This window comes from Nelumbo nucifera, chromosome 3, assembly GCF_055504915.1.
Source record: "Nelumbo nucifera cultivar China Antique chromosome 3, China Antique-T2T, whole genome shotgun sequence".
In the NCBI taxonomy this organism is placed as follows: Eukaryota; Viridiplantae; Streptophyta; class Magnoliopsida; order Proteales; family Nelumbonaceae; genus Nelumbo; species Nelumbo nucifera.
Window position 1 is genome coordinate 17,143,064 of NC_142651.1, and position 26,365 is coordinate 17,169,428.

General features: G+C 41.8%; 2 protein-coding genes across 4 annotated transcripts; one reads left to right on the forward strand and one right to left on the reverse strand.

The window, feature by feature from the left end:
- The first annotated feature begins 3,397 nt into the window (after positions 1 to 3,397).
- LOC104598884 (uncharacterized) lies at positions 3,398 to 12,757 on the forward strand. Of its 3 annotated transcripts, none has more exons than XR_735436.3 (8): positions 3,398 to 3,784; positions 3,910 to 3,994; positions 5,109 to 5,150; positions 5,680 to 5,848; positions 8,148 to 8,200; positions 8,284 to 8,511; positions 11,394 to 11,514; positions 11,680 to 11,843. XR_735436.3 is itself a non-coding variant. In XM_010261162.3 (8 exons), the coding sequence occupies exons 1-8, from the start codon at positions 3,543 to 3,545 to the stop codon at positions 11,732 to 11,734; spliced, it is 921 nt and encodes a 306-aa protein (XP_010259464.1). In that variant the 5' UTR covers positions 3,398 to 3,542; the 3' UTR covers positions 11,735 to 12,757. The 3 variants fall into 3 exon arrangements, 2 of the variants coding, with proteins under 2 accessions (XP_010259464.1, XP_010259476.1); XM_010261162.3 differs by having other exon boundaries at positions 11,394 to 11,440; positions 11,680 to 12,757; XM_010261174.3 differs by having other exon boundaries at positions 3,486 to 3,784; positions 3,933 to 3,994; positions 11,394 to 11,440; positions 11,680 to 12,757.
- A 1,338-nt stretch (positions 12,758 to 14,095) lies between these two features.
- On the reverse strand, positions 14,096 to 26,098 carry LOC104598900 (asterix-like protein). The gene is made up of 3 exons (XM_010261185.3): positions 25,842 to 26,098; positions 24,158 to 24,258; positions 14,096 to 14,437 (listed from the first exon to the last, which is right to left on the reverse strand). Exons 1-3 carry the CDS (start codon positions 25,995 to 25,997, stop codon positions 14,374 to 14,376), a joined length of 321 nt encoding a protein of 106 aa, XP_010259487.1. The 5' UTR covers positions 25,998 to 26,098; the 3' UTR covers positions 14,096 to 14,373.
- Between the last annotated feature and the right edge of the window lie 267 nt (positions 26,099 to 26,365).

The window sequence follows — 26,365 nt, forward strand, 5'->3', positions numbered from 1 at the left end:
CCCTGACCATCCAGCGTCAAGCCCAAGACTTTGACCAACATGAGATAGAGGCCACAGAGCCGAAGACCCAGCCACAACGTCAAGTCCGAAACTCCAATCAGCCTAAGAGCAAGTATAGAAGCACTGCATATGGACCCTATTGACCAACCTAATTCCTAAGCGGAGCAACTTAGAAGAAGAAACAACACAAAACGTGCTCGACAAAAAGACTAAAGTTCTATTACTCAAGTAGATGATACAATGATTATAAGCCTAGCATATTGACCTATGTACAAAAAAAAAAAAAGAAGAAAAGAGCACCAATTTAGACCAATTGTGCTATCCGTAGGGTTCACCTCCTCGAGGGTGGTCGTGCTGTCCTTCGGGCCAAACTGCTCAACTGGTGGTTCCTCACCATCAAAGGGACCATACTACTCTATGGACACGGTGATTTTAGGGTTCTCATGCATGGCCCTCCTTTGGTAGTGAGCAAAGTCGGTTTGCCAAGAGTTTGTAGCAAAATCATCGAGGGCAGTCTGGAACTCCTCGAACTCCTTATACTTGGAGACTGCCTCCTCATTGACGCGTAGTAGTTTTGCCTCCACCTCTTTGGCCGCCTTCCGTGCCTTGTTACGGTCCCCCTTGAAATCACGAGCACAGCTCTTCAGACACCACAACTCTTCGTCAATGGCCTTTTTCGCTTGCTTTAGCTTAGCCTTCTCCATCTACAAACAGGAAAACTCGACCTCCCGAGCCTCGGCCATCTGACGGAGAGCACGCACCCGGTGAACCAGTGTTGTCATCGCACAAACAACCTACAAAGGGAAAACATAAGTCAATGAGCACAACAAATCACACCGAAGAGCAGAAAAGGTAGTGCAAAGAGCCTTACCGCGACAAACTCCCTGATGGCTACACTCTCCAACACCCCGTTCATGCAGTCGCTAGTCTCCCTACGGATGTCGAGCAATAGAATGCCCCTAGCCAGTTGCTCGGGCACGCCTTTTTTTCCAGAGTGTCCTCTGGACAAACACTCTAGCCCGGCCTATACACCTCAGTTGCCAGACCCAGAGATGGGACCTCAAGACTTGTCCGTGGCGCGGGTCGTGGTGGAGACTTGTCAAAGCCGACATCCACCACATCTCCCTTAGTCGGCCTCAGTCTCTTATGCAAACAAGGGTTCACGACCTCAAGGCGACGTTGTTGCTTAGCCGCCACTCTCCTCTAAGCGACAGCCCGCATGCGTCTCACTTTCTCCTCCTCGTCAACGACCACCATATCTTCCAAATAGAACAAGTCTGTCAAAGCCGAATAAATGAAACAAGAATAAAGACACTTACAAAAGCAAGGACATACTAGCCTGGGGCTTCATCATCCCAACACGGATCAACATGGAGAATGTGATGTATACTCCTGCACGTCAACCCTCTCTATCCACCTGATGGCCGCTAACTCCCCCCTAGACAGGTCAGCCTCAGTCAGTGCCTTCACCTTGGTCCTTGGGATTGACAACTTGCCAGGGAACGACCAACCCCCCCCCTCCCCTGAGCAATGCACAAAGAATAACCCCTCCTTCTAGTGTTTCATCGAGGAGGGGGATTCAACAAGCAACTTATTGTGTTGCTGAGCCGAGAAGTAATAATAGCCATGTTGGTGCTTCTTCATGTGTAGGAAGAATGTGAACATCGATAGAGTGATGTCCGCGTTGTGAATCGAGCAGTAGCAAAGGAGGCTAACCAAGTATCTAAAGGAATTGGGCATCAGTTAGACTAGATAGACACAGTACCACCTCAGCACCGTTGTGATACCCTCCCTCAGAGAAAACATTATCCAGGCTATTAGGCTATGCTCATAGATGCAAAACTCCCCCTGCCGAGCTGAGGTATCCCTTTCACCAATGTCGGGGCACCTCAGCTCGTACTCCTCGGGAATGTAGTAAAGGGCCCTAATTTGGGCCAGGTCTCCGGGTGTCAACCAACAAGGCAAAGACACGAAGCGGCTACTGAACCGTGCAGGAACGCCAAGCCCCTCTTCTGACACAATCTCCACTTCGCCCTCGTTAGTCTCCCCGACCTCGACCTCTTGAAGGGCCGTAGCCTCCTCCGTCGTGGCACCCTCACCCTTAGGCCCGTCGACCATGGCCTCGTGGGCGTCGGTCTCACAGATCTCGTGCGTGGTGGCTTCAGGGTGAAGCCCTGGCTCGGACTCGCTATTAGACATACTACTAGACAAAGAGGAAGATGAAGACATCTTACCAAAGAACTACACCATGGAACACTTGAAAACACCAACCAAGGACTAACACTTGTCGAGCTCCTATGGTCGCTCACTCAAAATGGCAAAGTAAAATGGCTCACTGCCTCCCCTTTTATAAGGGGGACCAACGGTCCATATCGTCTCAAATCAACGACACTGATTCAATGCTGCACTTCGCATGCACATGACCTCAGGAAGAAGAAATGACGAGTCTGCCAACCCGTAACAAAAATGACACAAGTGTTGAACCAACTAGTCCGCCCTTACTCTAGGCTAGTCAACTTGAAGAAACTAAAGTTTCTTCGTCGAGGACCGTAGAACTTCCATTGGAACTGAGTTTTAAGGGAAATCTGATTGGTTCCCCATAGAGGATGCCCCACATGCACATCTTAACATGCATTGGGAGCATCTCCCGTACTTGTCATGGGAGATGTTCCGAATACACAAGTAAGATGATCTCGGTTTAAGGGAGGTAATTGTGATCTCTCTGGATGGACGACACGAGTCTGGATCTGCTACTCACAAAGTGTGCCTCATACCAATTTCATAGCAGAGATCACATCTCCTCCCTACAAGGGGCCACCCCACAATGCCCCACATCACATCCCCGTCGTGTATTGGGAATATCTCCCGATGATGACATCATCGGGACTAGTACTATCATCGGGAGATGTTCCCAATACATGACGGAGATGTGCTATGGGACATTGCGGGATGCAACATTTTTTAACCGCCATTGACCCAGACAGTCGGACCATTCGGCCCGGGAACCGTTCAAGCAACTAGTTTCGATTTACCCAAAACCTAGAATCTAATCAAAATCCATTAAAAAAGTCAACAAACTGTTGACCTTGGCAATCGAACCGTTGACTAATTGACTTGTTCAACGGTTTTGACCATTTTTTAATTTTTTTAATTTTACTGTCAGAACAAGCTATCTATTCAAACCAGATGATCGGATGATTGACCCAAAAAACAACAGAACGATTCCATTTCCGAGTCGTTTTTTAAAACGTTGAAGGGATGGCCCTTGTGGGGGCGGAGACGTGAACTCTTCACAGTATGTCCTGGCCGCATATCGTAAACATCTTCCGTACTTCGTATTTATTATTCATGGGAGATGTTCCGAATATAAGGCGGGAATTTTTCACTCACGGAGATAATCAAAGAACCTTTTTTTTTGTCCCGCGAGTCGTGATTCACACCAAGTGTCACCAACCATTAAGTAGAAGTGTAGAACATAGTGACGAGGGAGGTTGTCTAGCAGCATAGTTGCAGAAATCGGTGCTCGCCAAACGATTCAAACCATGACTTCAACTCCATATTCATCTTCCGAACAGATGGAGACCAAGCTTCAAAACCCCAGCCTTAGCCCAATCCCTAACCCTAGTTTCTCGTCCCCTGCAACACGCCTCTGGAGACCTGCTGCGCAGAGAAACCTCCGAAACCAATGGTCGAAATTGCTCTCTCACAAGCAACAATGGTACATGGCATCTTCGAGCGGGAGATCTCACGCAACCTCTCTCGTCAATGATTATCTCCGGCAGAGGTATTTGTACAACTTCTCGTCCGTTCTTTCTTCAACGTTCAGTTTATTTCTGTTTCTTTCTCTTCTCTTCCTGGATTTTAGTTCGGTCCGATAATTAGGTCTCATTTGGGGACTTGTTGAATTAGATACATGTCTGCAATGGATTTAGGTTGCTTAAGCGACATGCCCAATATTCGAAGAAAAGCTTGCCACAAATTGGCTCGTCAACAGGTAAGCTTCATCATCCAGATTGAAATTATTCGGACTGTTGTTTATGAGTTTGATTTGATTCGATTTTGTTAATATTGATTTTTGTATGTTACTTTTCTTATATCAATGTCCTAATTCGTCTTACGCTCGGCAGTAGGAATTTTTTTTGGTGGTTTATTTGTTGGAGATTTATAGTTTATACGCTAGCATTCAAACACAAATAGAATTCCTGACGTAACACTGTTGCAATGATGAACCCTTCATTTTAAACCAAACTAATCTATAACAGCATCCAGATTGGGTTGGCCCATCCAGATGGATGGAACCGCTTTTTGCAACAGTGTTACGTCAGTAAAGAACATCCTACTGCATACTCGAATGATGAACCCTTCATTTAAACCAAACTAATCTATAACAGCATCTAGATTGGGTTGGTCCATCTAGATGGATGGAACCACGTTTTTTCATCATCGAGGTGGATCTACCTCCTGATTTTGATGGAGGCAGAGTGTCGGATGTGTCACGCCAGGCTGTTCTGCTTCTTGAACTGGTTGGGCGGGATGCAGGGATGCTGCTAAGGATTTGGTTAGCCTATATTTTTGAATTCTGCTTCTGGCCTGTATATACGTTTTTACCTTGACTGGTGATATCTTGGCTATAAATTTAATCTCTGAGGTGGTAGATTTGGTTCTTGTAGTGTTTCCTAGGTGTTTATATAGGCTGTTTTTTTTTGGGGGGGGGGACTGTAATGTTTTTTTTTATAATATTATATTCTCATTGCTTCTTAATACCTTTGATATTCTTATGTTAAACGTGAATGCTTTTAATATTTAATGAATATTTACCATTACAACAACAAAAGGTTGTGATGTTATGCCACCTATAAGCATCCATGGCATTATAATGGTAGATCACTTGGTTGGCATGCATGTTAATGATAGCAATATTGGTTTCAAGAGCATGATGTTAACTTTGTCTCTGTCAAATACTGACAAGTCAATAAATCTTATATAGATGGCAAAGTAAAGGTGTACCAAGTTGTTCCTTAGATTTCTAATATGATATTGGTGTTACTTACTTCTCGTTAGATTCATATGCGTAGCTAACAATGTTTTTTTCACCGATTTTTTCATAGGAGATTCATGGGAGAAAGCTTCTATCATCTTACAAGGATATGGTATGTATGCTTAAAATGTATAAATAGTTGGGTTCAGAATGTTCATGTTTGCTTTTGAGTTATAGTGTATTTGAGGTAACAATAAGATCTTAGTGTCCATAACCACCAAAATTGGCAACCAATTCGTGCTTGGGAAGGCTAGTGCCCATAACCACCAAGAATTGTTGCCAACTTTGGTGGTTATGGGCTTTTGAATTTGGGTTTGTAAGGTTAGTTGAAATTTTGTGTTGACTGTGCTTATTTAAAAGCCTGTTAAAACTTAAAACTTATTGGGGATTCAAAAGTTCTATATTTGAAAAACAGTAACTTCTTGATTAAATTTATTGGTATTTCCGGGGTTCTAAAGTTGATGGCTTATGACCTTGAGCTGGTATGAATTTTCGGGGTGTTTAGAGTGGTTAGAACAATAATGTGTTGAAAGAAGCCCTATGGTTTCAGTCAGAAGTCCTAATTTCTTTATTTAATAATGAAGATGGCCAAATGAGCGATCCATCTGGTTGATGTACTGCTTCTTGTTGATATGATACAGGTGACTGCTGTGTCACACATGGCAAACACTTCTAGCTCCATGCGGTGTTTTCTTAAAGGACCAGCAAGTAGCCCGCTTGTACAATTTTCTAGTGCTTCAGAGGATAAGAATGACAATGGTGATGGTGGGGGAATTCCGGTCTTCAGATTTTGGTCAATTCCACATTTTGGTATAGTAGTATACTTAAATTTTAATGCTTCTGTGTTTCCCCTTGTTTCCAAGTTGTACAATTACAATGTGTTTGTTGGGTCTTGGCATCCATTATCTAATTCTTGCTCCTTGATTAGTAAGGACCTTGATACTAAGAATGAAGGTCACATTTCAATGTTTGTTACTTGGATGTAAACCTATCCAAGCAACAGATTTGAGGAGCCATTAAGTGGTGGTGACAAGAACAATAGACCATTATACAGATGGAATTGAGACCCATATGTTGTAAGTATCTAGACTTGAGCTTAAGAGGATCCACGGCTTTCAAGTAAGCAAAAGTGTCCTGGCTTAAGCATAGGTCAGCCTGCAATCTTGCGGGACCAAGGTCCATCCTCAGCAAGCCAAAGTTCTAAGCCCTTGTCAAGCTCAAGCCATCGTCAGACATGATGCCACAAATTGACATCACCTGCCAATTTATTTTCTATTTTGTGTTTGTACTTTGTACGTATCTGAGAGTACTTTCCATTTTAGTTGTGTGATGCATTTAATTCTTGTTCAAGTCCATTAGAAATTGGAACAGTTCTTAAATGTACTCTGCGTTTCTTAGTGGTAACAGATGAATTTTATTAATTATGAGGAAGGAATCAGTTATTACAACAAGTGCCAATCATCCCAATTTCACATCACTTAATTTCTTCATTTACATGTCTAGAATCTAGATTTACATTACCCCCCCCCCCCGGCTCACCCAAAGAAGCTGTTGTCTACTAACTCCTTGTTTTCTAGATCACCCACCATTGCATTAGCAGTTCTTGGTTGCCACTGACAGCTTAAGATGATATCCTTACCCAAGCCTTTTATCTCCCTCATGATGAATCAAAACTGCCACGTGACAAGTCTGTCATTCATTAGCCATCCCAGGACCACATTATCTCCTTTTAATCTAAAGACAAGGGACCTTACTAGCCTCATTTTTGAAGTACAGTCATGATTTATGCTCTCATTGAATTTTCATGGAATATGTGGCCTGAGTATAAGGTGCCTTCTATACTTGAGGGGCCAGGACTGCTCACACTGTAGCCATCAAAATTGAGTTTAACTGAATTTACTTGAAGTGGTAACCATTAAGAGCTAACCTTTGATATGGCTGTCAAAGAACTTGCCACCCAATACCACTGTCTTATTATATCATCAATGGAGATGGACTAAAGATGCTCATCGTTTTAACCCAATGAACTACCTTCACTGTAATGCCTTCAATAGAAGCATTTTTTAGCCGTTGCTTACCATTGAAAACCCTTTGGTTCCTTTCTTACCAAATAGACCAAACTATTGCTTCCCTTGTACTTCTCCATAGGATCTTGCCTCTTTTCTTGGGTGGATTAGAGGATGCGTTGAAAAGAGCTTCCAAGTCTGAAGGAGGCTTGGATCCACTCCCGAGTTCCAGCCACAAAAGACAGAAGATTAGTACATAGTATAGATTCTCCACAAGCAAGACATAGCATACGAATGTTTTGGGATAAGTAATCAAGAGGATAAGCCTCATAGTCCTACTCCCCATCCCCCTTCCTTAATACAACATTTTTTTTTTCCAGGAAAAAGAAGGCTTTGGGGTCAGTGGCTTTGTGAAGGTCTGAATAATGGTGGATTCTGTAGTTCTAAGAGCCTTAATATCCCTAGCCAATTGATGCTAGAAAACCTAAAATTTGCAAGTTTACCTGCTGCAAGAGAAGTTTAGCAAGGAGGCGCCTTTTGTTATGTTGTTGAAAATCAGATTTGGGACTGTAACCAAATTCTCAAAAACAACATTGAGAATTCTAAAGCATGTTGATGACTGTAACACAAGGGACTCTAGTTTATAGGATGCCCCTAGAGGCCACATGGGGACTGTAACCAAATCCTGAAGCATGTTGAAGCCAGAGAAAGCCCAAAACAGTGAAGTACTAAATGGGATACAATTTGAAAGAATTTGCATTAAGAAACAACTTTGAGAATTGCAACGAGCAAGCAATTAATTCAACAATCACCAGAGGATATCCACCTATTTATTGCCCCAGTATTGACTATCACAAGAAAAAGAGTATATGAACCACTTTCAAACTAGTATAAAAGAAATGCAGTTTCAGCATTATGGGATATCTTTGAAGGTAAAATAACTTGGCTTTTCTCCTTCACTTTTGAAACTGTTCTGTTGTCAAGGGTTGGTTGCCCTTTTAATATTTCATTACTTTATGGTGAAGGTTCAAGTGGTATCATGAAATTCTTTTTCTCTTTGAGAAAGTCACATGGTGGTTATTGTGAATTTTGAACTATTTCAGAAAATTTGGGGCAGGAGCTTGTTCAGATGTTCTCCCTGGAGCTAAGTTTCAAGGTAATGGCTAATTTGTTTTCTGTTGTCTGCAATAGACTAAATCGTTTATTGATCTTATACATGTGTCTTGTTGGGTTGGGCAGCGATTGCTTGTGGTTGAGTTACTCTCTGTTAGTTGTGAAGAAGTTCAACAACAAAGCACAGGACTGTGTTGGTCAGATGAGCTTTATCCAGGAGAATTCAATGAGTTGAGCATAAGCAACTTATATTCTGAAGAAACTCAAGAACCAGTTCTTCCTAGGATAAAGGGTTGGGAATCTAATACTCAAACTATACAATTTAACCATCACCCGGACCAAGAGATCTTACAGGTACGCCTTTTTATATTGAAATAATGTATTTTTTCCCGTCAAGCATAGTTGTCAAGGCAACAAGCCAACACCTAGGCAACAGGTGCCATGGAGGGTCTCCTTGCTTAAGCACCTAGCTATATTGTACATGGCACTATGATTTTTGTGTTTTTTGAGATTATAATAATAAAATACACAACTATTAAACTAAATTGTTAATTTTGTGGGTTATAGACTAGTTTCTTTTTACTATTTTCTTAGTTCTTAGGGTTCAATCAACACATGTCAGTTTGTGCTGTCTTAAACCCTTGAAGACTTCAAAACCTAAATGGATAAGCAAGAAAGAACTTAAAATTTTGTGTAATAATCTACTTCCACCGTTTCATTTCTCATTTTCCTAGACAAAAACAGGGGCCCAACCCTATATTTTCTGATTTTTTCTTCTTATTAATATGTTGATTTTCTATGTTTTAATATGAAGTTTACACTTCTTTGTAAAGATTATAGATAATTACTAGTGAAAAGTTTTTGAGAGAAGGTAACTTTCTATTCAAAAGGAATCAAACAGGGGGGGGGGATGAACATGAAGGATGTACAAAGAAACAGAAAACCCAAAAATTACAAGGTAAAGTATTTGCACTATACATTATAAAAAAAATTATCCACCCCTAATTTCGAAAGAGAAACAGCTAAAGCATTCAGCTCCCTTGGGGTCCATCTAAACAAGCAAGAGAGGTCTGAGGTCTCCTGGATCTCTCTTTCAGAAGATGATCAAATCTCCAGGGGCCCCTATCAAAGTTGGAAACCCAGCCAATGACATTCCTAGAATCACCTTCCACCAGCAGTGATCTTGCACCAAGAGACTTGGCAAACCTTAGATCAATGAGAAGGGCTCATGTTTCAGCTTCCTAAGAGTCTGCCAAACCAATGGTTGCTGGTTGCTGTGGAATTATCCTAGGGTTCATGTTTTTTTTTTAAATAATCAATCACCTACATGACTTGGTGACAAGGCACCCCCCCTTCTTGCCTTGAAAACTATGCCTTCAAGGCAATTAATTTCATGACATCTTGTGAAAATTAGAGGAAAATAGGGAAAACTAAATAGGAAAAATACATGAACAGAAAACTTCTGGCAAGTGTGAGAACATGGGTTCAAGTCTGAGAGCGGCCACTTTGTGCAAAAAATGCCAAATGTTAGGACTGCATCCAATCTTTCCCTCCCAAGACCCCAGATAGCTGGGACCAACATTGGGTAATGGGCTTTTACAGGAATGGAAACCATAACGACTAGATGTTAGGAAACAAACAGTTCATAATCTATATCTATGTGCATATGAAGGAGATTCAGATAGGTATGAGCTACCATTGTATTGGTCCAAGAGGAAATGCTGTTTGATTTAAAACAAATTCAATATCATACGATGATGATACGACTACTGCTTTTCATGGAAAGAAGTCCTGACTGAGGTCAATAAATTGAAGTAGAATTATCACATATTATCAGGTTGATTTTGGTCTAATTTCTTGAGTTGAAATTTGTTAGTCTGCTTGTACAATTGATTCACCTGCCTTATATTGATTATTATGCTGATTGTTGAAGATAATTACATAAGATGGGATCTTACGTTTTCCAAATTGGTCAATATGTAGAATTTTCATGCAGTGTGTACAACAAATTGGCAGTGTATACACCTTATTCTTAGGGCCATCAATGGATTGAGCAGACCCAGCTATCTATTATCATATTATCATGTTTGAATGTGTTTATTTTTTTAAAAAATGAGTAGGTTTATTACCAAATTACATATTAAAAATATATCTATCAATTATATGTTATAACCAGGTGTTCCCTCCCTCTTTATGGTAATGAACATCATACTTATAAAAATAATAACCGGGTTGTACTGGGTCGGACCTGATAATCCTGATTAATAATTGGGCCAGCTCTAGGTCTGAGTCTGCATTTTAAGCCTCGATTATAATAGGGTCATACTTGGTTTTACCTGTTCTGGTCCAATTAAGATCCAGACTGTGTAAATTATGGCAATAGGCCACAAGGGTATCAGTTACCCTCCCTTAACTTGGGTAAATCACTTACCCATCTGGTGAACCACATCGGTAAGCGCTCTTGCCCTCTCAGCTCTCTCTTTACCCGGGCAACTGTTAAGTGTACAAAAAAGCTGGAAGCATGCTTACCCAGGCACTGGGAAACACTTGCCCGGGTAAACGCACTTACCCAGGCAAGTAAAAACAAGCAATGCCTCAAAGAATTTGAAGCCCGGAATGTTGTGATTTATGATTTGATCAAAAGTTTGAATTTTCAGAATAAGAAACTGATACAGATGCCCTGGTTCCAACACGTCTCCTGGGAGGAATAGAATGCATCTCATGATTAATATCTATGTCAGTTATATGAAGGTTCTGTACCTATAACAGTTTTTTATTAGCAGCCATACTTTTGACTTTTAAATATGTATTGATTGATAAAAATTAACTGCAGAGCTCAAAATGATTGACATACTGCACCACAACCACAAATTCATTCAGAGTCCACTTTACCCACCGGAAAGAAAATAATACTCTAATGCTCACTTCTAGCAAATTTTACCAAGGAAGTTACGTTGAAATTTTTTGAAGCCTTGTGGATGGACTGTTTTCTGTTGCGGAATTTTTATTTGGTTGCTATCCTCATTTTTTGAACGTCAGTTTACAGACAACTAGCACAGCTCTAGCTATTTGGTTGCTATCCAAAATCATTAACTTTTACCGTCTGAGCGAGTTTTTGATAATTTCTTGTAAGCCTAGGAATTAACTAACTAGACTTCCACCGTTATTATTTTCCTTTGACCAATAAAAAATCCTTCGCTTTCATCATTTCTGATTTTTGAATCCTTGAGTTGCAGGTCTATCTAACAGCATGGCTAGCCGAGGTGAACATAGATACTCAAAGGTAAACAAAGAAAATGGAATGGTTAAAGAAAGTAGAGAAGACAGGGACTTTATAAAAATATCTATGGCGTCAAGGTGCTAGAAGATTTCTTCCCAAAATCAATTACAAAAATCATATTAATCTAGATTTCATCCCAACATCAATTTTGAAAACTTAATCATATTAATCTGCCTTAAGGCAAATTATGTTGTAGAAATTCTGTTAAGAGTAATTCTGTTTGTTTTTGCTCCCACTTGCAGGGTGGGTGATATATTTTCCATGGTTGGAGAAGAAATGCATGTTAACCTTTCGTGAAGCTTTCCTTAAAGCAAAAGATAAAAGGGATCACATTGTTTCAGTGAGGGGTTGTGGAGGTTGTGGATAACGATGGAAGGAAATAAATTTGATTTTATTTAATTTTGCATCGCTTCGGTGTTCTTCCAAATCGTGACTTGTTGCACCAGTATGCAAAAGTGGTGCTAGTGAGCTGTGTTTTTGGGCACACCCCATGGTTTCAGCCATATGCCTGAGCTCAAGTCTAACATGGAATGACCAATAGTACATTCTCCACTATGTTCATATCCTATTCATGGTACATACTAGGAGGGAGGTTTGAGGCTGAAGTTGCAGAGGCGCTTTGGAACTCGAAGAGCTTCAAGCTGATTTGTCGGCACCTAGTGATCGTCCATAGATCACAAGAGGGCCGTGAATCCCACAATTTCGCCAGGAAACCGTGGAGGACTTCCCAATGGGACTGCATCAAGGATTATGATGCTCAACCCAGTTCAAGTCGCCATGGTTTATTGATTACCAGGCAATTGGATACCATTTGTCTTTTGGTGGCAGTATTTTTAATGACAGCAATGAGCCAGGGCAGAGACCTCGACGGATAACCAACGCTATGACACTGGCCCGAGCAAGGTAAAACACCTCTTCTTTGCTCAAAGCCTCGAACTGAGGCTTGAATGAGCAGGAGATGAGAGATCACTTGAAGATCGCTGATGGGAATACTGGTTTCTGTGGTACAACTGATACTGTTAGGCTCTGCAAGTTTTTCATGGAGCGAGCTGCTGGTGTCTATATAGAACAGTCTTCAGCAGACAGGAAAGGATATGTTTTCATTCAAGTAACTAAGTATATCAATATTATTGTTGCAACGAGGCTGCAGTTTTGAGTTTTGACAAAAGGGGTTGTTGGACCTATGTAGGTATCTCTTGCTTTTGTTGTCGTGACTAATGATCACTGTGGGAGAAAATTTTGGTTGTTCATGTTCGACAGCTGCCCACAGGGGTCTCACTGCATGACACATTAGTCCACATGAATTCCATCATTTTTCCATGTGATAGTGTAATGGTAGATTGGTAGTAGATGCATGTCTGTGTGGACTAACGCGTAAAAAGAATGGTCACCTAATTTGTAGGTTCGTTTGGTTTAAAACCTGTTCGTAATTTGTCTTTTTTTTACTAGAAAACTTAGTTGACATGAAAGGCTGTTTAAATTGAGAACAATCTGCTGCAACCACAATCGTATCACTCACCCCCAATGAAACACAGACAGGTCAGTGATGGAGAGAAATTTAGAACATTACGACGCACTGCTTTTTAATTTGGAAAAATTACAGGGAAGGGCGCTGTACTTTGGGGGTCGCAACAAGCCCGAACTTTTACATGTACTGAGCTACCTTCTTGTGCATTCTAGATATTTGTATTTATACACCTTCCGAACTGAGTCTAAGGTTGTGTTTGGTTGTAGTGCAAATTTTTGCACTGATGCAAAATTAAGATAGTGCAAATGGTTTGGATGCAAATTCTGATTTATTTTTGTTTCAAAATTTACCTTAATTTATTTGATTAATAAGATCTGAAATAGAGTTCTGGCCCTTTTTTTATGTTCTCATAAAATATCTATATGAAAAACTTGTGCTGAAGAAATAAGAGTTCTGGCCTTTTGAATTACGTAATCGCATCATGTTGATATTTTAAATTAAGGAAAAACTATGATGCCAGAAAGACATGAAAGGGCTTTGATCAATCACCACCCCCCTTTTAATTTTGACGAAAACCTGCCTCATTGAATTTATTTAAATAGTCAATGAGAGACACCCGTGATGTGGGAAAGGTTTGACCGTATGAATTGATTAGAGAGAAAACCAGAAGAAAAAGAAAAATAAAGAAACTCGATCTTGATTATACCCAATTTTCGTCCGTCAAGGTCATATCAAAGTGGGCTTGAAAATTGGAAGTTTAACCGACTCGTTAGCATCCCAATCCCTAGTTGCTTACCGGAAGGCTGTGTTTGGTTTGAAAAAGGGGTGTCGTGTCTCCTTGATCCATACCTTCTTCCCCTTCCTTTCCCTACTCTCCTACTTTTTCTTACAAGCCGAAGGCTTGAAGGCAAGGCTATCCCACGATAGCCTCTCACCAAAAAAAAACACAGAAAGGTATTTTAACAGTAACCTCATACGTGATAAACAGTAGTTCGCGCCTCCATGACGGTGGTATTCACAAGTAGTAGCTTACTGCACGAATGCAGGCATTCACAATAAGGTTCTGGTGAACGTCTTAGAGGATGAAACATGGATTGTCAATGAGCTTAAGACGCATATATAGATTGGAAGTCTATATTCTATAAATGCATCTAAATAGGCCTAGCACATGATATAGGAAAACAGCAAGATCATGCAAAAGCTAAATTCTTTGCACATTGTGATTTTAGGCAAAGCAAGCTGCCATACTTCAATCTTGATTGCAACAGTCAAAAGGCTAGATAAAAAAAATAAATAAATACATAAGCAAAGAAGCAACGAAATGGTCCGGTAATTCAGTTCCTAAATGGCAAATACAGTATTTGTTCTAATCTATCAAATTTCAAATGTACAATTTGCTAATGATCCAAACAAGCTAGAGAGACAGAGAGAGAGAGAGAGATCAAACATAACTTGCCAAAGGTAATTTTTAACCTTGTTTGCCAGGACGAGTAGGTCCCAAGTAGTTTGTCACCAATCCCATAATAGCAAACCTGCATAGTTCAATAATCACAAGAAAGAAATTATTATCACACTTATCAAGTCAATATCACCATTTGTTACCAAGAAAAATGTGTAATATGCTTCAATCAGTGTGCTGCTAAACATTTTAATCTTAGCGACTTGGCACTTTAGCAGCTAATGCATATACGGAGATGAGTTAACCTCAGATTTTGATGTCAACTCAAATTCCACCTTTAGGAACTTTGTATGCACAATTATGACAACAAACAACCAATTTAAAGTCCACCTTTACATCATGTGATAAAAGATGTCTTTTCCATCTGCAGCAGGGGTGTGGGTGTAAATCCATTCTTTTTCCTTACTAATGGCATTTAGAACTACAACTTGAGGTATAAAGTTGAAGAAGAGAACTTAGTGCCTTTACTTTCTTCAAAGTGAACAGAATTAGATTTTGAGGGTTCTAGCTCTTATATCTTGGCAAAGAAGTTAAGTTCAATTAAAGATGTTCTTAAATCTGGGAAGCAGGAATTTAGAGATCAGTCGGAATCTGAAAAGAAAAAGTGCCCCGAACCGATCAAAGAAATAGACTTGGCTGAGGAGAATGGTCAATTACTTGAAGAAGATAGGAAGAAAAGGTCTGAAGCAAAACAGGTACTTGATAACCTAGCATATAGGGATGAGATGAAATGGAGGCAAAGATAAAAAATCAGCTGGTTGAAGGCTGGGGATAGAAACTCCGGCTTCTTTCACAAGATGGTAAATGCAAGGAAAAGAATCAATCATAATGAAAAATTGGAGTTTGAAGGCCAGGTGGTTGAATCTTGGACTGAATTAAAAAACATAGCAACCCGCTACTTCTCAGATTTGTTCAAGGAGACCTCTCCCTCTAGATCTGCCTTTCAATAAACTATCAGCAGCACAACAAAGAGAGTTAGAAGCTCCATTTTCAGAGGAAGAAGTATGGCAAGTGATTAAAAATCTGGAAGTGGATAAGTCACCAGGACCGGATGGTCTCACAAACATTTTTTATAAGAAGTGTTAGGAGGTAATTAAAGTGGACCTTCTTAAAGTGTTTCAGGAGTTCCATTCTAAGGCTTCCCTTGAGAGAAGTCTGAATGTTACTTTCATATCTCTGATTCTGAAGGTGGAAGGAGCTACAAATACGAGGGAATTCAGACCTATAAGCTTATTGAACAGCTTCTATAAAATCCTGGCCAAAGTTCTGGCTGAAAGAATGCAGAAGGTTGATAAAAGAAAAATGAAGAAGGCCCTAAACTCGGTAATTGCCAAATGCCAAGAATTAATTCACTTTTGTGCTGGAAAGACAAATGTTGGACAGTGTTCTAGTGGCAAATGAACTGATTGATTCAAGGAAAAGAGAAGGAAAACCTGGGCTGCTGTGCAAGTTAGACTTGGAAAAGGCCTATGATCACTTGAATCGGAGATGCTTGGATTTTGTAATGAAAAGAATGAATTTTGGGCAAAAATGGAGAAACTGGATTTAAGTATGCACCACTTCTCCAAAATTTTCAGTCTTGGTTAATGGTTAGTCGGTTGGCTTCTTCAAGAGTTCTAGAGGCCTTCGGCAAGGATATCCCCTCTCTCCTCTTCTATTCATTTGTGTGACGGAGGTTCTCTGTCTTTGTGAGTAGGGTGGGAGAGGAGGGTCTTTGGCAAGGTTTTGAAGTGACTCCGGGTGGAAAAAAGGTGCAGTTGCTTCAATTTGCTTATGACACCCTATGCTTCATTGATGCTAACTTGGAGCAATTGGGTGTGCTTCTTGAGGTGTTGTGCTGGTTTGAAGTAGTCTCAGGCCTGAAAGTCGACTGGGTCAAGAGCAGGTTAATTCCAGTGGGAAAGGTAGAAAATATAGAAAACCTTGCAGAGGTGCTTGCCTGCCAAGTTAGTTTCCTTCCAACTACTTATCTTGGTCTCCCTTTAGGAGCTAAATGTACCTCATCTCTGATTTGGGGGCCAGTGGTGGAGAGTTAGAAAGGAAATTGGCAGGTTGGAAGACCAAATATCTTACTTTGGGGGGAAGAATTACTCTACTCAAGAGTGTATTATCAAATCTTCCTTCCTATTTTCTGTCTCTTTTTCCAATGCCAAGAAAAGTAGCCCAAAGAGTGTAAATTTGCGGAGGGATTTTTTAGGGAAAGGGTGGGAAGAAGAGAAGAAAACTCACTTGGTTAGCTGGGATCAAGTTTGTGCTCCAAAAGGCAAAGGTGGACTAGGGATCAGAAAAATGAAGTGTTGAGGGCCCGAGAATAGGATCTCGTCACGGGTCGGTCCACGGGGAAAACCTCCTGTTTTCCCTTGTTCCTTCCTGCTCTTGATGAACCTATCTTGGCGCCTTGGTGATTTGTTCAAGAGATCACCAACTCTCCTAACTCACTTATTTAACTGAATATTCGATATCTTCATTCAATAATGGTGTCTCCTTAAATAGGAGATTACAAGAGTCCTAATCTTAGGGAGTCTCCTTGCTGAATAGGGAGACTTCCAGTTCTATCTTGCTAAGGATAAGATAAGTTAATCCTAATCTGATAATCCACTAATAAGATAAGATAAGAGCAATAGAATAAGATAAGAACAATAAGATAAGAGCAAGATGATCTAATCTAATCTGGATGAGACTGTTGTTGCCGAATGGGTAGGCTGAGAATCACTGCTGCTGCCGGCGGTGGGTCAGGTTCCTGCTGCTGCCGGCGGCGATGATACTTCTTCCCGAGGAATGCGTCCATAACATTACTCCCCTCTTGGACTAAGAGCTTGTCCTCAAGCTCGAACTCCGGATACCGCCAATGGAATCCAGGTGACTTTGGCCGATGGTAAGCTACCCCATTCCACCAAGACTTCAAGAATTCCTCAATTGAAACGAGAGCGGGTGAGAGCCTTAGGCTGGGGAACAAGTTTGCCATCTTTCAAGGGTGGCAGGGAGGGGACTTGGTCTGGAGGAACACCGTAAATGGTTTCAGCAAGGAGATGTGGAAAACATCATGAATCCGACTGTTCTCCGGCAATTCCAGTTGGTAGGCCACACTGCCAATCCGCCGTAGAACCTTGAAGGGCCCATAGAACTTAGGGGCCAATTTTGGGGCAGCCCTGTGGCGCAAGGAGCGTTGCCGGTAGGGCTGGAGTTTTAACTAAACAAATTGTCCTGGTTCGAACGACAGTTCCCGGTGGTGCTTGTCATAGTTGAGCTTCATGCGGAGCTGGGCTTGTTGTAAGCGAAGGTGGACGTCGGCTAGGAGGGCGTCGCGTTCTTGTAAGGAGTGATCAATTTCTTCCAAACGAGTAGAGCCGGGCTCATAGGACAGCAAGCGAGGAGTGTCCCGGCCATAAACGACGCGAAAGGGAGTCATGCCGAGGGAAGAATGGTAGGTCGTGTTGTAACAGTACTCGGCCCAAGGAAGCCAATCCACCCACCGTCGCGGTTGATCCCCTATGAAGCAACGGAGATACATCTCGATCGTGCGGTTGGCCACCTCCGTCTGACCGTCGGTCTGTGGATGATAAGCTGAGGAGAAAGCCAGGGTGGTGTCGTGCAGCCGAAATAACTCCTTCCAGAAGGCACTCGTGATAACCAGGTCCCTATCGCTGACGATGGATTCTGGTAACCCATGTAAGCGAAAAACATGTGTAAAGAAGGCGAGGGCAACTGAAGTGGCACTGTACGGATGTGATAGAGGAATGAAGTGGGCATATTTAGAGAAGCGGTCTACTACCACGAAGAGGACCAATTTGCCACCTACCTTGGGAAGTCCCTCAATGAAGTCCATGGAGATGTCGGCCTAGATCTGTGTCGGGATCGAAAGGGGCTGAAGGAGGCCTGGCAGGTGTAGGTTTTCCCAATTATGCTGTTGGCACATGGAGCAATTCTGGACAAAATCCCGAATAGAAGTCTTCATACCTCGCCAATGGAAATCAACCCGGACGCGGTGTAGCGTTTTCTTAACGCCTTCATGGGTGGAGTTATGGATGCTGGTGATGATGGCGGAAATCAACGGGGAGTCCTGCGGAAGATGTACCTGGCCTTTATATAGTACCAACCCGACCTAAAGCGACCAATTGGAGTCAGCAGCCCAGACTGGATCTTCTGGACCAGGAGCGACCATTCCAGAGACTGTGGCGTTGCCTTCTTAATGTCGTCTAACAGAGAGATCCGGGGTTGGGAAATTCCACACAGAGCCATCGCGTCTTCATCTCGCATAGACAAGGCATCAGCTGTGCGATTTGAGGATCCCGCCTTGTATTCCACCCGGAAATCAAACCCGAGTAGTTTGCTAACCCAATGCTGCTGAGAGGAAGTGGTGAGACATTGAGGTTGTAATGATCAGTTTTGACGACGAACGACCGCCCCCACAAATACGGCCTCCAGTGCTGGACGGCTCTGGCCAGGCCGATTAGCTCATGCTCATAGGCTGGAAGCTTCAGATGCCGATCGGCCAGTCTGCGGCTGAAGAAAGCAATCGGGTGCCCTTGCTGCTGTAACACGGCCCCGATACCCATTTCAGAGGCATCGCACTCGACTATAAATTCGAGAGCGAAATTTGGTAATTGCAGGACTGGGGTGGAAGACAGGGCGTCTCTTAGTGTTAGAAAAGTTGCATCGGTTGCGTCGGCCCACCAGAAGGAATTTTTCTTTAACAGGTTGGTTAACAAGGCAGCCAACAGTCCATAATTCTGTACAAATTTTCGGTAGTAACCCGTTAATCCGAGGAACCCGCGTAAGGCCTTGGCTGATTGAGGCTTGGGCCATTCCTTGATAGCTTGAATTTTGGAACTGTTGACCGTCACACCTTGCCCGTTATGACGTGGCTGAGATAAAGAACCTATCGCTCCCCGAAGGAGCACTTGGACCGTTTGAGGAAGAGTTTGTGTTGGCGCAAAAGCTCGAAAACGGTCCGCAGATGGTGCACATGCTCTACCCATGATTTGCTATAAACGAGGATGTCATCAAAGAAGACTAAAACAAATTTGCGCAGATGGGGCTGAAATACCTCGTTCATCAATGACTGGAATGTGGATGGGGCGTTGGAGAGACCGAATGGCACGACTAAAAATTCGAAGTGGCCATGGTGGGTTCGAAAGGCAGTTTTCTTCACATCTCCAGGAGCCATGCGAACCTGGAAATACCCGGACCTGAGGTCCAACTTAGAGAAGTACTGAGCACCATGCGGCTCGTCCAGTAGTTCGTCCACAACGGGAATAGGGAACTTATCCTTGATTGTTCGGTCGTTGAGCTCTTTGTAGTCAACACAGAACCTCCAAGTTCCATCCTGCTTCGCCACCAACAGAACCGGCAAAGAGAAAGGGAGTGACTCTTGCGTATGATCCCTTGTTTCAGCATCTCTGTACATTGTTTTTCTATCTCGTCCTTCTGTAGGTGAGTGTAGCGATAAGGCCGGACAACGACTGGTTCCGAACCCACCACCAAAGGAATTCGATGGTCACATGCTCGGGGAGGAGGGAGTCCCTTGGGTTTCTGGAATATATCTAAAAACTCGGCGAGGAGTCTTTCCATGGCCACCGGTTCTGTCTGAAGTGCATGGACCTATGGTGTCTTCTCTTTAACCGTGCCACGAAACTTGTTTCCCATTTAGGTGGAATGTCATTGTGAGTGTGCTGAAGTCCCATAAAATCGGGCCTAGGGTAATTAACCATTTGACCCCAAGAACAATATTGAATCCATCCAAGGAGAGTACAAATAAATCAGCAAAAAACAGTTCATAATTGACCTGTATCGGGATGTTCTTACAAATTCCCGGACTGTGGACTCTTTCACCGTTTGCGACAGCTACCGAAGTTCCATTGGTAGTTTTAACTGAAGGGCGGCATGTTCACTTATGAAGTTGTGTGTGCTCCCTGAATTGACGAGAATGCGCACCGGTTAACCTGCTATCTGTGCTTGTAATTGCATGGTCAGAGAGGTTTTAATACCGGTGATCGCATGGAGAGAGATCTCTGGCTCGAATACGACGGGTTCTTCTTCATCATCCTCTTGCTCATCGACTAGGAGGCAAAAAAGCCTCTTGCACCTATGTCCTGCCGAGTAGAGGTCATCGCATTTGAAACATTGGCCTCTCGCTCGGCGTTCTGCCATTTCTGCCCTGGTCAAACGCTTAATGGGTGGGGCAACCATGTTGCTACCTGCACTTGTCATCGACCTAGAGGTGGTGGTTGTGTGAGGTCTCAGTTCCCTGCTGGTTGCAGAAGAGGGGGTCGTCGTCGCTGATTTTGGGGGTGCCCATGAGTTCGGTGGGCGACCCACATTGTAGATCCCGCGATTGAGTTGCAGCTTGCGCTTGAACGCGCAGGCTAAGTTCATGGTTGTAACCAAATTTGGGGGATTCTGCATTTCGACATCCACCCGCAGGGGTTCTGCTAACCCTGCCGTGAACATGTCCACCTGCTGGTCCGGTCGCACTGAGGATGCCCTTGCAAGGAGGGTTTGGAACTGGCGCTGGTATTCTGCGACCGTTCCAGTCTGTTTAAGGTTAATCAGCTCGCCTAGGGGGTTGCTGGTCAGTGGGGGTCCTAACCTAAGAAGGCAATAGGACTTAAACTAGGGCCAACCGAGCCTGGGTTCTTCTTGCTCTTATCGAAGAACCAAAGTTGTGCTTCCTATGTTAAGTGAAAGGCGGCTAGACTTACCTTATCCTGGTCGTCTGTCTGTTGATTCCGGAAAAACTACTCGCACCGATACAGCCAGCCTAAGGGGTCTTCGTTGCCGTTGTACGACGGAAATTCTAACCTGCTGTACTTGGGGATGAGTGCGGCTCCTTGGCTAACGGACTGCTGTTCGCCGAAAGACTCCGGCAGATCTGGTCGGCGGCCGCTAGTGGTTGTCCCCCCTTCAGTGTTCCTTTCCTTGCTAGAAAGGAATAACTCCATCAAACGCCGCAGCTCCTGTACTTCATCTTTGATCTCACGTACTTCGGAACTGGTCTCCACGAGTTGGTGCTCGAGGTCGTGGACCCTGGATGGCAGTTGATCCAGATCTCCCATGACGCCTTGCTCTGATACCAAGTTGTCGAGGGCCCGAGAATAGGATCTCGTCACGGGTCGGTTCATGGGGAAAACCTCCTGTTTTCCCTTGTTCCTTCCTGCTCTTGATGAACCTATCTTGGCACCTTGGTGATTTGTTCAAGAGATCACCAACTCTCCTAACTCACTTATTTAACTGAATATTCGATATCTTCATTCAATAATGGTGTCTCCTTAAATAGGAGATTACAAGAGTCCTAATCTTAGGGAGTCTCCTTGCTGAATAGGGAGACTTCCAGTTCTATCTTGCTAAGGATAAGATAAGTTAATCCTAATCTGATAATCCACTAATAAGATAAGATAAGAGCAATAGAATAAGATAAGAACAATAAGAAAAGAGCAAGATGATCTAATCTAATATGGATGAGACTGTTGTTGCCGAACTGGGTAGGCTGAGAATCATTGAATCACTGCTGCTGCCGGCGGTGGGTCAGGTTCCTGCTGCTGCCGGCGGCGATGATACTTCTTCCCGAGGAATGCGTCCATAACATGAAGGTCTTCAATAAGGCTCTTCTAGGGAAATGGATTTGGAGATTTGGCAGAGAAAGAGGAAGCTGGTGGAGGAGATTAATTGCAAGCAAGTATAATCCAGACAATGGGGACTGGTTACTACCAATTCCTTGATCTCTCTTGGGTGCTCGATTTGGAAGAAAATCATGGAAGTCTTCCCTTTATCGAGTAATGGTCTTTTGGTAAAGTTGGGGAATGGCCGAAGGATTAGGTTCTAGAAGTATGTAAGGTGCACTAATAGACCCCTTGCTGAGGTGTTCCCTCAGCTGTTCCAAATGGCAGAAAACCAAGAAGCCTTGGTTGCTGACTGCTACAAGATTAGAGACAACACTTGTCTTTGGGGCTTCTCTTTCAGAAGGCATTTCCAGGACTGGGAACTAGATCAAGTCTCAGGGCTGTTGGAGATGCTATCTACTCAGTCTCTGGATTTTCAGAAGAAGATTCTTGGATTTAGTCTTGAAGCAAAATGGTCTGTTTTCTGTTACTTTGTTTGCCAGGATCATTTCAACTTATCAAGGTGCTGATTTCCCTGGTGATAAAGTTTGGAACCATACTGTCCCTTCAAAGCCTAATGCTTTGATCTGGGCTGTGGCTCTGGATAAGTGCCTTACCAAGAAGAATCTGGAGAGGAGAGGTATGCAGCTGCAGGATTATTCTTGTGTGTTATGAAACCAAGGGGAGGAGGACAGCAGCCACCTATTTCTGCATTGTCCTATCTCCAGCAAAATCTGGAACCACTTCTCTAGACAGCTACCTTGGGCCATGCCTGCAACTGTTCTGGATCTCCTGTGGTGCTGGGACCAGAGAGGCTTATCTAAGTCAGGAAAAATTGTCTGGCTCTCAATTCCTGAGGCTGTAATTAGCACCATTTGGGCTGAAAGAAACAAAAGAATTTTCCAGGATAAGCACAACACTGTGGATCAACTGTTGTCCTGTACTGTTGGAAAACTAATCTCTTGGAATGCTGTAGCTTTAGGGGTTCAACCAAGGGTTTTGGGAGCCCAGCTGATTGCTGGCAGTTTCTTTTTTGATCAGTAATAAATAAAAGTTGGGGTGCAACACGAGGATGCTGGCAGTTTCTAACTGTAATATTTTCTGGCTTCTTGGTCCCCGGATTTATGGTTTTGGGGCCTCTTGTATTCTGTAATCTGGTTCTGTTCTAATAAAATTTACTTCACATTCTTCAAAAAAAAAAAAAAAAGAAAGAAATTGCTGAATAATAAGGAAGGCTCTGCATGATGCCCAAGAGGGGGCATAAGCTTTAAAAGAAGAATCTTTGATCAGGTTTCCTTCTTGCTATATCATGATACTGGTTTTGAATTCTTTGTTATTATAATCAACCACCACCAGCGATCAGCACCATCTAAGCCCTGTCCCAAGTATATGGGATCAGCTACATGAATCCTCTATGTCATTCTATCCTGTTCTGTGGCATATACACCACTAGCATTATATACCTGCTCATTAATCCTTTCCGCCATTCTGTCCTGTTCAGTGGCATATACATTACTAGACTTTCTGTTAACGTTTAGTCTTTATTTGTTTCTACATCTAGATGTTCTTACTCTCAAGAAACACAACTATATTAGTTATTTATACATTTTCTTGGATATATAAACATTTTCACAATACCAGATTGCTATTCCTTCCACCTTATGAACTTGGATCTTCAGGCTCTTGCTCAGAGTAACTACTTTGCAATAATGCCTAAAGAAAACAAGAAGTGCATGTGAAACCGAGCCTTATGAACTTGGATCATCTGTTGCCTAACCGAGCCTCATTGCCTTGATAACCATGGAGCCAATCTCAGTTCCTCCCACTCACATATAGCAATACATTCTACTTATGTAATAATAACAAGAAGTGCATGTGAAAGAAGATATAGATAGACAAACTAAATGAAAGTTTATCAGCAATCAATTAACCATGACATAAATGAGTAATGAAGAAACAGAAAAATTAGTTGAACATCTGCAAACAAATCAAGAACCAAAATGGCATATTTTTTTTTACTAGTCAAAGAACAATTCTAACAGATAACAGTACTCATAAAAAAAAAAAAAAAAAAAATCTAACAGATTACAATAAGAAATGGAATATTGCAAATCCAACACTGGTTAGTTGAAGATGGATCTAGTGGTAAATATTGCAAATCCAACAAACCATACTCTAGGAATAGTTCTACTTACATCATGGCCATGGATATCTGTTTGAGATCAGTTTCGATATTCTTCATGTTTGCAAGCGACTGGGCACAGAATATTATAGCAAGCCATGAACTAAGTTTATACTGCCAAAAGACAAAAAAAAATTAGGAGCTATAGTTCAATCATCTAGAAAAAGCACCATCCTAGGGTACAAAAACACTTTTTTATGAATTTATTGTTTTTCTTTCATCTTTGGTCACCAATAAATTTGTTATTATGTCTAAGCGACCAAGATGTTGGAAAATGAAAAGGTCCATTGATTAAAAAATCAGGAAAACTGAAGAGTTTCAAGAATCCAGATACGAGAAGGTCAAGAATTGTAGTTAACAAGAAGAACCTCTGTTTATGGCATTTAATGGTAGAAATGTCCAGAGTGGTTCTTGAGTGCTGTAGAAAGGTGTGAGCATGGGGCATCCAGGACAACAAGAGATAACAAGAAAAAAAAGAGAGCAACACAACATAGAGAAAGCAATTTTATGTGAAGAAAATAGTTTAGTGCTGAAGTTCTTCTCTAAATAAATTATTAAGTTATTGGAGGATTTGGAGCTCATACCAACTTGAAAATTTTCCGTTGTATTTCTTAGTTTTTTAAATATAGTAAATATGTTGGTTTTGTACAACATTTGCATTTCTGTGCGGCTCTACCCAGTTTCAATTACATATTTGGAAAACTTGTTTCCTTCTTGAACTTGTAATTTTGCTCCTGGACAACAGCCTTTATAATGCCAACAAAGTGGTATCAGATCCATCTTACAAAACCAATACAAGATAAGTGGCCCAGAAACGATTAAACTGAACACCAAGTTCCATGACTCCGTGCTTGAAAAAATAAACAAAAACAAACAAACGAATTCAAGACCCAATAACACATTTGTTAACTAATAGAATACCGGGCCAGTATATACATAGGAAAATCTCGACCCAGGAAAAATATGGAAAGATCCATAATAAATAAAAAAATTAAATAATATCTAAGCCTGAACTTCAAAAGTAAGAATTGGTTCACATTTTCTAGGTAGTCTGACTTGCTTCCCTTTGCCTTAAAAACACATTGAGTGCCCCTAAATCAAATCTCCATAATAAATAAAGGTCTTAAGTAACAAAACAACAATTGTGGCCAAATACAATTAGCTCAAAAATAAAGTTGGTGATAAAAAATTGAAAAAAAAAAACAAAACAAAACAAGAAATTAAATTGTGTCCAAGTAAGTTGATTAACAATAACTTTTTTTAAGTTTAGCAATTCTTGGCTTACTAGGCTTAAAAATTATGAAGAATTTGGTGACTACCTTTAAATCACTACCATCACAAAAAAAGGTTAGCTCAGTAAGACAGTACTATTATATTCTAAAAGAATAGACCAAATGCCGATAGATCTAATTGAACAAATTCAGACAGACGAAACAACATAGTCTTAATAGGATACGAATATCTTCGAATTTATGAAGAAACCAAAACAGAAATTATAGTTCACCAGAAACGCACATCTCACTGATTCATAGACAAAAAAGTAACGAAAAGACGTGAACAGAGAAGAAAATCATCGGTCCAAGTCTAAAGATATCAGGACAAAGATTTATTCAAATTCATCTATTTTTAGTAGGAAAAATAAAAAAGAAAAAGTGACTATTATTCATAGAGACGCGCATTGGAGATGGATTACAGACCCTGAACATGACCCCGGAAACACCCAATACGACAGCAATGAAGCCCGAATAATCGATCGGCATGTCTTGCGGAGCTATAACCGGAGGTACATACGGCTTCGCCGTCGACGGCTGCCGTGGATCATTCGCAGACGAGGAGTTATTATGCGAAGACATCTTTCTTTCTTTCTTTCTCTTCCCTGCTGCCCACGCACGCGAAGCGACTCACAGACGAGAAAGCAAAAGGGCGACTTCAAACTTCCAGTTGTGTGAAGTCCGGATCATATATACTTCTATCAACATTCCAATTTCCAAATTCCAACAAAAGGTACAGCACTTGGCCAGATCCAACCCGAGCTCGGACCGACCTATTAAAATTAATAAATATCGGTCATGGGTTTTAATCGGATCGGATGCATCAAATCCGAATCCAATCGAATTAGTAATGTAATATTCAAATCCGATCTGATGATATAAATACATCATCCGAATTATATCAAATTTTAATGTAGACTAATTGATTATATAATACGATCGGATTATAT